The sequence below is a fragment of the Anabrus simplex genome, chromosome 4 (assembly GCF_040414725.1).
Source record: "Anabrus simplex isolate iqAnaSimp1 chromosome 4, ASM4041472v1, whole genome shotgun sequence".
NCBI classification, from domain to species: Eukaryota; Metazoa; Arthropoda; class Insecta; order Orthoptera; family Tettigoniidae; genus Anabrus; species Anabrus simplex.
The window spans coordinates 48,014,609-48,032,116 of record NC_090268.1 but is presented as its reverse complement, the minus strand read 5'-3'; the positions used below and the strand labels follow the sequence as shown (position 1 = coordinate 48,032,116).

The 17,508-nt window shown below is 38.1% G+C and overlaps 1 protein-coding gene across 3 annotated transcripts in view; it reads left to right on the top strand.

Moving 5' to 3' along the window:
• Window positions 1-782: 782 nt before the first annotated feature.
• Window positions 783-17,508, top strand: part of O-fut1 (O-fucosyltransferase 1) — a 96,182-nt gene continuing 79,456 nt past the window's right edge. For all 3 annotated transcript variants that reach the window (XR_010859772.2, XM_067145057.2, XM_067145056.2), the window contains exons 1-4: window positions 783-1,101; window positions 1,193-1,308; window positions 7,317-7,440; window positions 7,567-7,758. Coding sequence is in view for 2 of the 3 variants with exons in the window: in XM_067145057.2 (XP_067001158.2) it covers window positions 990-1,101; window positions 1,193-1,308; window positions 7,317-7,440; window positions 7,567-7,758 (544 nt within the window). In the remaining variant the exon portion in view is untranslated. The remainder of the gene's footprint in view (window positions 1,102-1,192; window positions 1,309-7,316; window positions 7,441-7,566; window positions 7,759-17,508) is intronic.

Genomic DNA, 17,508 nt, shown 5'->3' with positions numbered 1-17,508 from the left:
CAATCCCATTCTCTTCATCTTATAAGTGAATAGTTGGCTCAATTTGTCCTCTTTGAATTTCGCTACGAACCCTCCTCCTTTAACTGGGCTTGGGACCGGCAGGGGTCCGCTGGGCTACACAACCCATCCAGTGCGGAGTCCAAGTGGCGTATTCTCCTGAAGTTTCTACGTGCGAGTTATCTTCATGGGCTCTGAGTGACCAGATTTCTTACTAATTTGTAAATATAGGTAAGACTATAAATCTGAAGTTTAGTTGATTCATTGAAATTATTGGAAATATTTGTTTTAATCAAGAATAATAATGTCTGTCCTGTTTGGTATAGCCAACGAAATGTCAATGAATGCCCTTCCATGATTATCTTATCCGACTTCCCTTGGTCAACTCTTGTCTTAGGTTGCGAGACCTAGGGAGTCTTTCTAGTATAGGGGCATGGGAGAGTTGTGATGGAGGCTCAGTGCTGGGTGAGTGCTGATACGGTGCATTGTTAGGTGCTACCAACTGCTGACGGAATGTTATTTCCTTATTTGGTTCATGTACGTCTTGTGTAGTGACAAAAAATCATTGGTTCAACACGTCAGGGATATTTAGCAAAAAGCCTCTCGAAGGGCTCCATGTCAGCCATTGGTCCTTCGTGGCCTGTGTCTTTCTTTGGCCGGTACTTTTATGTTTCGAAGTGTCGGATCCCTTCCATTTTTTTCTCTCCGATTAGCGTCATATAGAGGATGGTTATACTTCCTCTTGAAACAATAATTACTACCACCATCACCACCACCACGATTCTCCTGCCACCTACATTTACCATATGCTGTCCGCCGTTGACATATCTTCGCTTGTAATTTTATCTCCATGGTTGTGGTTGCCGGGCAACATTCGAAACGCAAAGTGCGACCCGGTAATGTGAGGTTAGATTGCGCAAGGAAAGTTTTAATTCTGAACGAATAAATACACATTTTGTTTATTTGGTGCATAAGTTGACATTTATTGTAATATGATGTATAGTTTTATGCATTACGTTTTTATTTCATGGATTGTGAGTGCATGTAGTGCTTCGGACTACAATGTTGACAAACAAGGATACATTCTTTACTGTCCATGCATGGGTAGGCATTAAACGGAAATAGACTGTAGTAATATTTTTTGTGAAATCATGTATCTTGAAATAGGTCATTTAATTACTCCCTTTTTTTCCAGGTCGTTTTGGTAACCAGGCTGATCACTTTTTAGGTGCTCTTGGTTTTGCAAAAGGACTTAATAGAACGCTAGTTTTACCACCATGGGTTGAATATCGCTATGGTGAACCTCGTTCAGTACGTATTCATCACTATGTATTTTAATAGCTCTCTTGCTCGTTTCATTCCATTCTGCAGAGAAGCCAGTCTTCTTTGGAAAGCTATTTAGAGACAAAATGGCATATCCTCTACAAGAGAGCGCCAGTGTTTTATCTGTGTAACTGAATATTTGTTCCTTTTCTAACTCATTGTACTCTTAAGAAGCTATCTTTTCATTTCACATTTCAAATACATATATTGGGTTATTTAGATAAGACATCTACTTCAAATAACTTTTGAACCATTAAAGTTATCAGTATTCTGTTTTTACTTTCAGAATGTTACCAGAGGGCCCGAAATCTAACTCTGTACTGTTTCCAAGGTGCCAATGTACGCTAAGATAACGGTACTTAGTTTCTTTTAAATGGAAATTTGCTAAATTTAGCCTTATACATGCAGACATAAATTCAGCACTGTGATTACTGTATTTTGAGAATTGGACAAGCCCTTTTCAAGAAAATGGAATTCATTCAAACATACTTCATAAGACAGTCTTGAGCAACCTGTTCGATTAAATCACAAAGCAGGTGGCTACATCTGAAACATGAGCTGTTGAGGTACAGAGTTCCTTCACCTTCTTCCGACAGCTAGGTATGTGCGCTGCTGTGGACTTAAATTGCGTGATGTAACACTTTTCATTTTGTCGTTGGTAATAGGTTAAGGATATAGCGGATATGGCTTCTGACGGAAAGCATTATTATTCTGATGTTACTTTAAACCACAAAGGACCAACTGAGTTGGCTGCATGGTGCGTTCAAACCTCACCACTGGCAGCCCTGAATATGGTTTTCTCTAGTTTCCTGTTTTTACACTAGGCAGCTGAGGCTGTTCATTAATTAAGGTCACGGTTGATTCCTTCCTGATCATAGCCCTTTTCTGTCCTATCATCACTGAAAACCTATGCGAGTTAGTGCAAAGTTAAAACAGCAGCATAAAAGAAAAAACTACACAGGATTGGCATCAGGGAGGACATCTAACCCTAAAAACTAAGCCAGATCTACATTTTTCACACAGACTGCACCCACATCTCTATCAGGGTGTTGGAATAGTGGCAGGAAAAGAAGAAACGTGAATAAATAATTTTAAAAAAAGGTGGGTATAATTCTAGTACAGGGGCAAGGGAGAGTAGAGATGGAGGCTCAGTGCAGGGTGAGTGCTGATAGGGTGCATTGTTAGGTGCTACCAACTTCTGAAGGAAGTGTTATTTCCTTATTTGGTTTATGTAAGTCTTGTGTAGTGACAAAAAACCATTGGTTTAACACTTCAGGGATGTTTAGCAAAAAGTCTCTCAAAGGGCTCCATGTCAGCCATTGGTCCACATTGTTGCACCCGCTACACATTTGAAGTTATAAATGTTTTCTTAGGATCCATTAGCAATGCAAAGTTGGCTATTACTTCTAACTGTGTTCAATTATGGGAACAGCGGCATGTTTATAAAATGTATCCAATGGTAGGGAGTGTTCAGCTGACATTTGTGGGTTATGGCGGAAGATTTTTGTGTGTTTGCTTATAAAAGTGAGTTTCTTTTAGAGGTGGGATGGTGGGATTCTAACATTTGCAATGAACACACTTCTCTAGAAGCATTTTTAGGTAGCATTTATATATTTCATCTCACCAAGTAATATTTTGCATTCCTGTGCCCCTGTCCTAGAACACTACCAAAAGATGTAGAATGGGAGATAGTAGTAACACTACACTGAATGTTTGAAAGTAATTGTGATGGTGAAATTGATTATTGTTTAAAGAAGTGTAATTAGGTGCGACCCCCTCAGAACACTAATCAGAAGGAAAAGGTTCGACCTTTAAGAATGAAGATAAGAAAATGAAGGACCATGAAGGGTATAAATATGAGACTCCCTAGGCCTCACAAACCTAATAATGTCAGAGTGGGAAATGAATAATAGTTACCAAGGGAATTTTCCTTTATCTTTGCCTACGATGATATTAAAGATGTTACACAATTTATCATAATGCATTTATGGGCACAGTAGAACTGTCAGAAGAAGATAACTGGCCCCTAATAATGTTATTGTTTTTACGTCTCACTAACTACTTTTATGGTTTTCGGAGCTGCTGAGGTCTCGGAACTTTGTCCCACGGGATTTCTTTTACATGCCGGTAAATCTACCGACACAAGGCTGACATATTTCAGCATCTTCAAATACCACTGGACTGAGCCAGAATCGAACCTGCCAAGTTGGGGTCAGTATGCCAGCGCCTCAACCGTCTGAGTCACTCAGCCCGGCAGAAGAAGATGAAGGAATTCTGTGTTCCAAATAAGTTAGCTGGTGTTTTTTACGTAGCACATCTTTTGGCCCTGTGGTTTGTGATTCAATCAAACGGGGCTGTTCATGACTGACAAACGAAGCATTTGAAAACCTTCAATTTTCACGAGAAGTACTTGTCCGATTTTCAAAATAATCACAGTGCTGAATTTGTAAAATTTTAAGTTTGTAAGTATAAGGCTAAGTATAGAAATCAGTTTAGTCCCATTTAAAAAAACAAAGTTGGTACCATTATCTCAGCAGATATTGACACACTGGGAAACCACTGCAAGTTTTAAGTCCCTTAATGACTTTGCTGAAAATGAAAACAGTATATTGATGTTATTTAAGGTGGATGTCTTATTTGATTAACGTTGTATGTGTAGCTATATGAGCACAATGATGGGAAAAGTACATGTTGTTGTTGTTGTTTGAGTCATCAGTCCATAGACTGGTTTGATGCAGCCCTCCATGCTACCCTATCCTGTGCTAACCTTTTCATTTCTACGTAACTATTGCATCCTACATCTGCTCTAATCTACCGTTCTTGCCACCTACACTTCCTTCAAAAACCAACTGAACAAGTCCTGGGTGTCTTAAGATGTGTCCTATCATTCTATCTCTTCTTCTCGTCAAATTTAGCCAAATCGATCTCCTCTCACCAATTCGATTCAGTATCTCTTCATTCGTGATTCGATCTATCCATCTCACCTTCAGCATTCTTCTGTAACACCACATTTCAAAAGCTTCTATTCTCTTTCTTTCTGAGCTAGTTATCGTCCATGTTTCACTTCCATACAATGCCACGCTCCACACAAAAGTCTTCAAAAACATCTTTCTAATTCCGATATCAATGTTTGAAGTGAGCAAATTTCTTTTCTTAAGAAAGCTCTTCCTTGCTTGTGCTAGTCTGCATTTTATGTCCTCTTTCTGCCATCGTTGGTTATTTTACTACCCAAGTAACAATATTCATCTACTTCCTTTAAGACTTTGTTTCCTAATCTAATATTTCCTACATCACCTGCCTTCGTTTGACTGCACTCCATTACTTTTGTTTTGGACTTATTTATTTTCATCTTGTACTCCTTACCTAAGACTTCATCCATACCATTCAGCAACTTCTCGAGATCTTCTGCAGTCTCAGATAAAATAACAATATCATCCGCAAATCTCAAGGTTTTGATTTTCTCTCCTTGGACTGTGATTCCTTTTCCAAATTTCTCTTTGATTTCCTTTACTGCCTGTTCTATGTAAACATTGAAAAGGAGAGGGAACAAACTGCAGCCTTGCCTCACTCCTTTCTGGATTGCTGCTTCTTTTTCAAAGCCCTCGATTCTTATCACTGCAGACTGATTTTCATACAGGTTGTAGATAATTCTTCGTTCTCGGTATCTGATCCCTATCGTCTTCAGAATCATAAATAGCCTGGTCCAATCAACAGTATCGAATGCCTTTTCTAGATCTACGAATGCCATGTAGTACAAGGAAAAAGTAATTGGCCTGAATTATAGTTACCTGAAAAATATTTTACTCAAATACAATTATAAGTTACTTTTTCAACAAGTAATCAGTAAAATTACAATTGATACACCCATAGGGAAAATTACAATTGCCGGTACTTACAAAACTCTAGTCTTACGGAAATCTGTGATTTTTTTGTATGTGTACCTAGCATCTACCAGAAGTTAGGACGAGTGGCAGGATATGCTACATTTGACTTGTACACTATGGAAACTGTATGCGGAAAAAAATCAGAATTATAAGACCTCTCTGCTCTTGGGTGGGCGAGATACCACATTCCTGTGCTAAGCGATTTACAAGGGCTAACCTAAAGTCTGACTTGTCTATCTTTAAGTTTTGTCACTTAAGATTGTCTTTTTATTATTTTTTTATTATTTTAGACCTTTCCAGTTGTGTGCCACTTTTCAGACTAGCACAGACATATGGTTTTGACAGTGTAGAACTTTCCAGAAATTGTTTGTAATACTTCCGCATACAAATGTATCATAAAGTTTCCTTTTTAATACAGGTAGATATGTTTCAACAATAAACTGTCGTTGCCCATTGTTGTGGTTAACTGTGATGGATTATTGGAAATATGCATTTTATAATCACAGGCACAGAGTTCATCACGTAAATCATATACCTCACTAGCCCAGGTACAGAGTTCTACTAATGGCCGAGCCTTACAGGATGGACGATGGGACAAAGAAGCTGTTGTCTCCCGCCAGATTGCTCCTTGTTCATCCCTTGAATGGGGGATATAGCCTGTCTTTCCCGTCAGCTTTGCTATGCGTACCTCACTTGAGTTTGCCATAAACTCTTGTTTGGAGGTCCCTGTATCCTGTGGGCAGCAAAAACAAGTGTGTGGAAGTACAGGAATTCTACTATCCAGGGATATTCTAAAATGTCTTGATGTAGGGAGGGGCAAGATTAAATAATTTAAAATTAGTAATTTTGGAAAATAGCAGTAGAAATGTAATGACTACGCGTTGTACCTGTAACAGAAAAATCTTGAAATGTGTACTTATAACCCAAAATATGGGCTCATATGATACTGAAATGATTAGGAGATAAAATTTTACAATTTTAATTAATAGATGGAGAATAATGCTGTGATAATAAATTCTGACATCCATAGTTATAATTGAGCTTTCCAATCGATTGATAGAAGGGAATCAATTTAAGAAGCGAATGTCATTTCATTGAAGGGGTAACTTCGAATCAAATAAAACTGTGATTAATCATGAACTAGAATAGTTATAATTCTTTCTTAATGATTTCATTAGGTCATATGATTAAAATATTTGACAGTGACAGAAAAAACAATTTAGTCGGTCATAATTCATATTTTAAAGCTTAAAGATGTGAAATATGGGTCATTTTTCAAATGATTTTAATAATTTTCAGTATACATACCTGTGGATATGTGATAATATGAAAGAAGAGTTTTATTAACAGTTTAATGAAAGAAAATGAGGAAGTTACCTCATGTCGAGATTACAAGTGATCAAAATTAGAATTGATATGTACATAAAGGCAATATCATGATATTTATTTGGAATTCTGAAAAATCAGATAAGTCAATAACACGATTTTCTCTTTCCTAAGCTTAATATTGAGTTAATAAACTAGTTGGTTAAGATTAAATATGTGTGATATAATTATTTATAGGATGAAATGATAGAATGAGTTATTGATAGGTATGTATTGCGATTCTAGTCTTTCTAAAGCGTTGAATTAGGTGCATAGAGATGGAGACGTCCATCACGTGTGTCGGATTACAAATTTTAGGCAAATGCACCACTCTTCGGAATTCACTTGCATTCGGGGGATAGTGGGTTCGACCTACTTGTCGGAACCCTGAAGATGGTTTTCCGTGGTTTCCCATTTTCACACCAGGCTTTAATTACTTTAATTAAGGCCACGGTCGCTGCCTTACCACTCTTAGCCCTTTCCTATCGCATCGTCACCATAAGACTTATCTGTGTCAGTGCAACGTAAAGCAATTTGTAAAAAAAAAAAGTTTGTGAAAGGAATATAGGCTACTTCAGCAGTATTCCCATTGTCTTGAAATTATTTCGTCCATTTGTAGTGAACTTTGTATAAAATGAAAAATCTTGTACAGAATTATGTGGCAGTAATGTTTCATTGCATGCATTCTGTTGATAACAAAGCAAAGTAAATCTCAGTGTAACATGTTGGACTTGTACTCTGTTTCAGATTCAGGTCCCATTTGATACATATTTTCAAGTAGAGCCATTGAAAGAATATCACCGTGTTTTAACAATGGAGACGTTCATGAAGAAAATTGCTCCTCTAATATGGCCACCTGAGAAAAGAATAGGTAAATGAGATTCTGCTTCACTTTGGATCTGTTGCATGTGAGTAAAGTATTATAAAATATATCGTGACAACATTCATATTTCTGTGATAATGTCACTGATGCCAATTGATATATTTGTTATTGCAGCATTTTGTTACAGTGTGAGAGGTAGTGGAGAGGGATGCAACCCAAAGGAAGGGAATCCCTTTGGACCTTTCTGGGACACATTTGATGTTGATTTTGTTGGATCAGAATTTTATGGCCCTCTGCATTATGATATCCATCACCATGACATGGCAGAAAAATGGAATTATCAGTACCCAGCAAAGAAATGGCCAGGTATCATAATTTACATAGTACAGTATTCTGCATTGTGACTTGGTAGAACAATTCAGGACAAGAAATGAAATTGCTGCTTGTGTTATGGATTTAAAGTCGGAAGCTTTCCACAAGAGGGGAGTTCAGCCAGACATGGGAGTTACCACTACAGCCATGTGATTAAATTAATATAACCATTTTAGAGTGTGACTTTATTCGCTTCATCATCATTGTTCTAACATTTTCTTCCCCTGTTCATTATCCGGGTCAGTTCCACTCATTCTCCAGACCTTATGGTCTTGTGTCATAGTTGGGTATATTTGGACATTTTGCAGATCTGCTTTCATCTGGCTTGGGCACATGATTAGTGGGAACTCCTTCCATGCATTTATTTATTTATTTGTATCGGAAGCATTAATACTATAAATACAATATATACTCTTACTGAATTATATACATTATATACAAAGTCACACTTATAAGAAATTGGCCATATCCAGTGCATTTTCTGTTGCCAGAAGTAGATCTTGTACTGTGCATGTTTTAGGGCACTTACTACACTGCAACAAATGAGACGTCGTTTGGATTGCACCACACTCACACAATGATGACTCAGTGTTAAAACCCCACTTATGTAGGTTGCTTTTACATCTTGTCACGCCTGCCCGTAATCTGTTCAGTGATCTCCAAGTACTCCATTTCTCCATGTGACCAGGTGGTAATTCTTCACTTGGTGTCAACCATTCTTCGGAGCGAGTGCAGCTTGCGCGCCACATATCAATTCGGGATTGCTGAGGTGTCCCATTAAGAGCCTCTGTTGTTCTGAGGAAACTTTTCCGTGATTTGAGTCTTGGAGTAACTGGCCTGTATCCATACAGAGGGTGAGCTTCAAATGTTTCCGCATTCTTCCTCTCGTTTTTTTTCTGCAACCTCTCGATGGATATCAGGAGGGGCAATACCAGTAAGACTATACAATTTGTTCAGCGGAGTAGGTTTTAGACGGCCGGTAATGATGCGACAGGTATTGTTTAGAGCAACATCTACCTTCCTGGCATGACTTGACTTGTACCATACTGGGGATGTATATTCCGCCGCAGAGTAACATAGAGCAATGGAAGAGGTTCTCATAGTATTGGGATGTGCCCCCCAGGTAGTACCCGTTATCTTCCTTATAATATTATTTCTGGCTGCCACTTTTTGCTTGGTGTTCGAGCAGTGTTTCTGGTAAGTGAGAGCACGATCAAGGGTAACTCCAAGATATTTTGGTGTGATGCAATGTTCTAATGTGGTTCCTTCCCAAGTGATTATGAGAGTTCTGTTTGCCATTTTATTTTTGAGGTGGAAGGCACAAGTCTGAGTTTTACTGGGGTTCGGTCTCAGATGATTCTCCTTGTAATAAGCAGACAGCACTGAAAGTGCATTAGATAATTTCTGCTCAATAGCGTCAAAGCAGGTGTCTTGAGTGGTAATGGCACAGTCATCTGCATAGATAAAGCTCTGTGTTCCTTCGGGTAGCGGCTGGTCATTGGTGTAGAGGTTGAACAATGACGGAGAGAGCACACTTCCCTGAGGTAATCCATTCCTCTGTGATCTCCACCTGCTTCTTTTCCCCTGAAATTCAACAAAAAATCTTCTATTTTCAAAGAGGTTCCTTATGAAGCAGGTAAGCTGGTAGTCATAAGTAGCATTGTATCGTTTCATAAGGAGTCGTCTATGGTTGACGGTATCATATGCAGCTGTAAGGTCGACCAATACAGCTCCAGTGATCTGTTTCCTTTCGAAACCATCTTCGATATGCTGCGTTAGCTTCAACACTTGAGATGTACAGCTCTTCCCAGTACCGAGCTCGGTAGCTGTAGTTGCTTATGTGCGGCCAGTATCCAGTAATCGGGAGATAGTGGGTTCAAGCCCCACTGTCGGCAGCTCTGAAGATGGTTTTTCGTATTTTCCCATTTTCACACCAGGCAAATGCCGGGGCTGTACCTTAATTAAGGCCACGGCCGCTTCCTTCCAATTCCTAGGCCTTTCCTGTCCCATCGTCGCCATAAGACATATCTGTGTCAGTGCGAAGTAAAGCAAATAGCAAAAAAAAAAATAGCTCTTCCCAGTTCTCAATCCAGCTTTCTGTGGTATGAAGATTGCCTCTAACTCCGTTAGCCTATGGAGTATGAGTCTTTCAAGGATCTTATACAGATGACAAAGGAGCGAGATAGGCCGATAACTCTTTGGATCATTTGGATCCTTACCTGGCTTACGAATAGCTGGCTTTCCTCCATAATTTTGGGATCTTGCATGATTGGATGCAGTTGTTCATCAGCTCTATTAGCCAGTGCTTTGTGGCTGGACCAAAGTTCTTAATTTGCTCAACTCTTATGTCGTCAAGGCCAGCAGCTTTACGATTCTTGGTTTTGCTCAATGCATAATCAAGCTCAGCCTGAGTGAAAGGTTGATATAGAATGCTGGTTTCTTGATCAGGTTTTCTCTCAAATGTCTTCTTACTAGTCTTGATGGTTCTAGTAGTTTTTCCATTTTTGATGACTGGTGTGAATTTCATCAGCTTTGACATTTGCATGTGTACTTGTTTGAGAACGGTCATTATTTAGGCGCCGTAGCAATCTCCAAGCTCCTTGGCTACTTCTACTTATATCACAGTTTCTCCCATAGGTCTCTCTTTGCCTCAGAGATTGAAGAGAGAATACGCGTTGCAATGTTGGAGGTTTCCTCACTAAATGGGTTTTCGTTGTATGATTTGTAATATTCATCTAGTAATACTGCTGTCTCTGCAGTTACCGCTTGGAGATAGTTTGTCCTACAGCCTCTTGGAATACATATCCGAGAGCATACACAACATCAACAAAATGTTCATATTCTTCAGGTACAGCTGGGATAGTCCGAACTTTCTCATCCAACATTTCGGAAAACTTAGACCAGTTAGCCTTTCTAAAGTTGTTTCTAAAGCCTGAAGCGAGTTTCTTGAGGTCTTATTACAGGAAGTAGCTGACACATTATTGGTTTATGTTGTGTTTTGGGGATCGGTGAGCACACAGATTTATGACAATGTTGTGCTATACTCTCGCTTATGAAGAGGAGGTCTGGATTAAATCCTCGTTGCCATCTTCCACAACTGAAGGATGGAGGTAGTTTGCTGTCATGGATGAGAGAGAGGTGGTTACTTTCAGCCCAAGAAAGAACAGCTTCTCCGTTTTCATCTTCATGTGTGTATCCCCACACATGGCTGTGACTATTGAAATATCCATGCATTATTATAGGGACATCAGGGACTTTGCATGTTATGAGTTGTTCTGGTCTTCACATGGCATGTTCATACCAGTGGAATCTGTTCTCTGCCAGTTTATCTTCACTTCAGAGATTCCTCTGATGTAGGTATTCTTTATTTTATCCCCATGGGTTACTCCACCACTCCACTTTGGCATTTACATTTCTGTACCTTGTAAGATCAGCAATCAGAACTATAAAATTGTGTACCTACGAGGACATTTCTTGATGGCGCCACGTCGAGATGTCCCCATCTGTATGTTCACCTGCATGCCATCTACAGGTATATCATGGAATTGCTTGTTGAAAATGACATGCCATTCAGCCATTCTATCTTGCATACCATCTGGTTGCCATTTTGAGCGCACATTGATTTGATAACTCTGAAATTGTATTTTTATCGTTAACTGTTAAATTTGCTTTGTAATTGCTTTTTATTGTTATGGAGTAGTCCAAAGTTGCGATAAATGTGCTGATCATGGCCTATAGCAGAGAATTGTGCCTCTACAATAACAAATCGACTTTGTACCATAATAAAGATGCAATGCATTTGTTCACTTCATTATTGTTGTAACCCAGTTTTCCCCATTTGCTAAAGGCTAAGGGAGATAACCCTGACAGAAAATCTTCTCTAACGTTAGGCCTAGCAAGTCAGTTGGGGAGTAACTGCAATCGCTTTCAACACTTATACGAGCCTCGAATGCAAACAAAGAACTCAAGAGTAGACAACAGCACCCACATTTTTAGTGTTTTTGATATTGCGGTTAAGCCGCAACACGGTTGATCCGATTACGGTAAATCGAGAGTTCATTGTATTCATAACTACTAACCTATACTAGCACAGAAGTCCAGTAAATGCTTCCCATTCCTATTAGGTTCCATATCTTCTCCACATTTACCAATCACCCTTTCGTATCCTTCAGTTATATTTCCAACTCTCACATTGAAATCGCCCATTAGCACTATCCTATCCTTGCTGTTGACCTGACTATGATGTTAATAATTACAATTCCTTATTGATTCTCATTGCCATGGCACAAAACCAGTAGTATTAATATAATCCTGGTAAGTATCTCTTACTTTCCTGGCATCCCTTCCAGACCTTTGCCTCCCTACCCACTGTAATCCTACAAGATTCTCATTTGTCCATCCTATGGGAACAACTGTTGTACATATTGTTCTGTGTCTTTCCTCTCTTCCAGTTGCTCTCTATATATTTTTTATATGTTACTAATAAGAAATTGTGCACTGCACAAGCAGAATTATAACAATATAAGTTTTTATTCATCCTCCGATTCAACACATATTCACGTGCCCCTGAGAAGTTTAAAGATCATGCCAAAAATTCATACATGTTTCAACCATATTTATGGGTCATCTTCAGTGAAAAGAAAAAAATGTTCTGCTTTAAAATTTACAAAGGTACAAGTGTTACAATTTTATCTTATGTTTGGTAAAAATCTTCATGCAGAATTCATTGAGTTTATACAAGAAGCTTAGCGCTTAAAATGGTGTGATTGAAAAAAGTTAATGTTGAATATTTTGACATGTAAGGCCTTTGAATTGTCTTTTGAAACTAGTAACTATGATTGTAATGTTATTTCCACAGGAAGCTCAATTTTTTTAATAACATTTTAAATCTGTTCTGCCAAAGGCATTTTCTGATGTAGCCCTGCTCCTGCTGCTGAGTGAGATTCCCTTTCCAATACTTCATGATGTTTTCTTGTAGAAGGAAAGCATCATCTGAAACTACCACATAGATAACTTTTGTAGGACTCCCTGGTAATTCTTTTGACTAAGGGCCAGTTCAACCATCTGCTGGTAAATTAGATGGCAGCTACGTGGGAGATAAACTACCAGAGGGTGTAAGTCAGCTGGTACTTTGGCTTGCATGCTACCATGCATCCGTATTGAATTGTGATCACAATAATAATTATTAAATTAATGTCGTAATGGTCCACCTTTTCAATACTATAATATGCAATATTTTTTAATTACGTTACTAAACTAGGGACTAGTTTTGGCCTTGGCCACCCATCTTCAGCCTTAATGTAATACATCCAAGAACTAAACAAATGTACAAGCACACAATTGACATTAAAATCTGGAATGAACTATGTGTAAAATTTGAAAAATAAATTAGGCTGTAAATTCTTAGCATCTAGAGTATGCTCATCATCCAGACTCTTTCTTGCATAAATATTCATAGAATTGTTAGTTTCATCACTGCTAATCATTACAATTTCATTTGCAAAAAAGAACTTGTAAATATTGATTCTATAGTCAGATCATCAATCACCACATCTACTTGAGTGGCTTTAGCAGTATGCAAGCCACTGGACGCAACTGTAAATAACCACCAGCTGACGCTGAACTGCTAGATGGTATTTCCACATCAACCAACGTAAATAAAATTAAATGTTCCCGTAGAGCTTGTTAAAATCATGCTGTAGTGCTGTTGGACATTGCCAGGACGAAAACTGACACTTTCTTAATTTGTAGCTGGTATAAATTTGCAATTCATGGCAGTGTCCATGAAGTTAACCTGAATAAATGATAGATAAAATTAGGTAAAGTTAATGAATTGAAGGAGAGAGAGCATGTTAGTCAAATGGCATAGGTTATACGAGACTTACCTCTCGTTTCCTTTGAATCTCACAACTGTTAGTATGAGGCACACAACAATAGGCCGCGCACCACATGCCGCAACGAGATGTCTCTTATAACCTATGCCATTTGACTAACATGCTCTCTCCTTCAATTCATTAATTTTATCTATCATTTATTCAGGTTAACTTCAAGGACAACGCAATGAATTGGGAATTTATAGCAGCCACAAATTAAGAATGTGTCAGTTTTAACCATATCTTCATGTGCCGTCCTGACAATGTCCAACAGCATTTCAGCATAATTTTAACAAGCACTACAGGAACATTTCATTTTATTTACATTGGTTGATGTAGAAACACCATCTAGCAGTTCTGCATCAGCTGGTGGTTATTTACAGTGGCGTCCAGTGGCTTGCATACAGCTAACACCACTAAGGTAGATGTGGTGATTAATGATCTGACTACAGAATCAACATTTACCAGTTCCCGTTTTGCAATTGAAATGGTAAAGATTAGCAGTGATGGAACTAACAATTGTATGAATATTAATACAAGAAAGAGTCTAGATGATGAGCATACTCCAGATGCTAAGAATTTAGAGCCTAATTTATTTTTCAAATTTTACACATAGTTCATCCCAGATTTTAATGTGAATTGTGTGTTTGTACATTTGTTTTTATGTCCATTGTTTAGTTATTAGATATATTACATTAAGGCTGAAGATGGCTAGCCATGGCCGAAACTAGTCCCTAGTTTAGTAGTTTAATTCAAAAATATTGCATATTACAGTATTGAAAAGGTGGGCCATTACAACATTAATTTAATAATTATTATTGCATGCTACCACCTCTGTGTAAGTGTTAGGTAGCTCTCTGGAGCTAGACACCGATATAGGGGGTAGGCTAGACTGATTTTCAGCGCCTTCTTGCTTTAGACTGAGGTAGGATCTGTTGTTAAATGTATGAAGTTCATTTCAATTGTCTTATTTTCCTGTGCTTGCATATGCTGATTATCACCAACAAGCCTAATAAGGTCAGTCTATTGAGTTATGGACAATGATTCAAGTCAAGCTTTTGTGAGGTTAATCTATGAGGTTCAAAATCAATACCCAATTGGGCTTAAAAACTCTAGATATTAAGATTTGCATTTTCTTTCGTCAGTCATAAGCTTTCGTGTAAGGCAGCGTTTTGGAAAGTATTCTCATAGTAGAGTGGTCAGGGCCCTCACTCCAAAATAGAAGGTACGCTGGTTCTCTTTGTCTTTTAAATTTAAATTCAAATTTATTTTTGTTCCCTGCTGTTGTTCTTAACTTTATTTTACATGCTTCCATGTACATGTGCATTCACATCTTCCTTATGGACCTGTTGCCTTTGAGCATTCTGTCTGGAGGCTTCTGTGAATCCTCTATTTGCAGCTAGCTCTGTGACCTCGTTTAGTTCCATGTGCTTCCATTTATTTATAATGTATTTCATTCTAATGTTTAACTTTATGAAGACAAAGTTGGAAGATAAAGTACATATTGGGGTAAATATCCATTTATACAAAGAGGGATTCGGGAGCGGAATCATTTATCGAGGGAAATGTTTGATAGATTTCTAAGTTCTTTGAAATCATTTACTAGAGGACTAGGTAAACAGCTGATAGGGAATTTGCCACCTAGGCGACAGTCCTAAATGCAGATCAGTGATGATTGGAAATAATCGTAACATCACTTTCTGTAAGTAGCACACGTAAAGCTTTTTCCAAGTAGACATAATATTATGATTAAATATCAATGAAATATATTATCAACAAAAGAACATGTGAAAAGAGACATGCAGATAAATACAACTGCTAATTATGAAAATAAAAATATTCGGGTTAATGAAGACTCGAACTTATGTACCTCATATTACGAAGCAAGCGCCTTAGCCATCTATATATATAAAATAAGAGTTTTGTCTATACATTGCTCAGAATTTGAAAATAATGGTATTTCTGTATCGGTCATGTCCATAGTAATAAGAAAATGCACTTTTTACTTTTCCGTAATTTCTGTCTGTCTGTCTGTCTGTCTGTCTGTCTGTCTGTCTGTCTGTCTGTCTGTCTGTCTGTCTGTCTGTCTGTCTGGTCAGTCTGTCTGTATGTATGTATGTATGTACACGCATCACGAGAAAACGGTTGAAGAGAATTTAATGAAAATCGGTATGTGAAGTCGGGGGATGAGCCTCTACAATCTAGGCTATAAAACATTTTACTCATGCTGAGTGAAATGGTAGTTTAGGGGAAGGCCTAAAATTGAATTCTCAACTATTTATGTTATTAGTGGTCTAATGAAAATCGGTATGTAAAGTCAGGGGATGAGCCTCTACAATCTAGGCTAAAAATAATTTTACTCGCGCTGAGTGAAATGGTAGTTTAGGGGAAGGCCTAAAATTGAGTTCTCAACTATTTATGTTATTAGTGGTCTATTTTAAAGAAAATGGGTATGCAAAGTCGGGGAATAAGTTGCTACAATCTAGGCTATCAATAATTGTATTCACGCTGAGAAAATGGTAGTTTATGGGAAGGTCTAAAATTTAATTCTCAAATATTGTTGTTATTAGTAGTCCTATCTTGATGAAAATCGGTATGCAAAGTTAGGAAATAAGTCGCTATAGTCTATGCTGTAAATTATTTTATTCATGCTGAGTGAAATGGTAGTTTAGGGGAAGGCCTAAAATGTAATTCTCAAATATTTCTTATTAGAGGTGTAATCGATGAATGCTACATAACCAAGCTTATATAGTATTAAATTTCCTATTATTCATGTCTTATACATTGTTACCGTACTGGCTATGATCACAAAGATATTCATGAATTTGGATTTTTGTTACTAAGTCCATATCAGCGCCGAGTAACGAGAAAATGGGTAAACAGTATTTAATGAAAATCGGTATATAAAGTCGGAGAATAAGAAACTACGGTTTATGGTATAAAATATTTTACAAATCACAGAGTCGAAAGAAAACTAAATGTGAAGGCCTACAATATAGAAAGCTCATAACATTGATCAACAACATTACATTGACCATTGTTTGTCGTGATGTGCTTTGTGTCTTCTGTTTCCCCTTATCTCCGGTAGATAGGATTACTGCTGCGTACAGAGTATTTTTTATTTGATTTATGTCGTACCGACATAGATAGGTTTTATGGCGACGATGGGATAGGAAAGGGCTAGGAGTGCCTTAGGCCTTAATTAAGGTACAGCCCAGCATTTGACTGATGTGAAAGTGGGAAACCACGGAATACCATAATCAGTGCTGCCGAAAATGGGGTTCGAATCCACTATCTCTCGGATGCAAGCTCACAGCTGTGCACCGCTAACCACACGGTCAACTCGCCCAGTCGTACAGAGTGTAACAGCCTGTCCGAATATTGATGGGAAGTAGCTGGGGAATTAGATAACTTTCTTCTTTAGCATGCCATTCCCCTGGTTTATAAATTTTCTGATACTACTGGTACGTAACACACTGGATCGTCATAGCATTCGGGCTATTCAATCCCTACTCTGAGGCACTGATTGGAATGAACAGTGTGCATATTTAGCAGAATAATGGCAGATGAGTGTTCATGGCAATCTGCGGCCTGGTCATCCCAGCTCTGGAACTTTGGACTATTAGATTGGCACCGCAATCTGACCGCAGCACTGTTCGTTAAAAGTGATAAAACTTGCGGCTTTCCATTTGATCGAGTATTTTACATGATAGCAGTGCTTTTAATCGCTACATTCATACTTACGTTTTTGTAATGACCTATGTTGATTTTAAGTTAGCAAAACCACAAATTCAGTCTTTCTGAGAATCCCGTAGCGAAGCACGGGTACATTAGCTAGTTACGCTATAAGAATACTTGGGATGATTCAGAT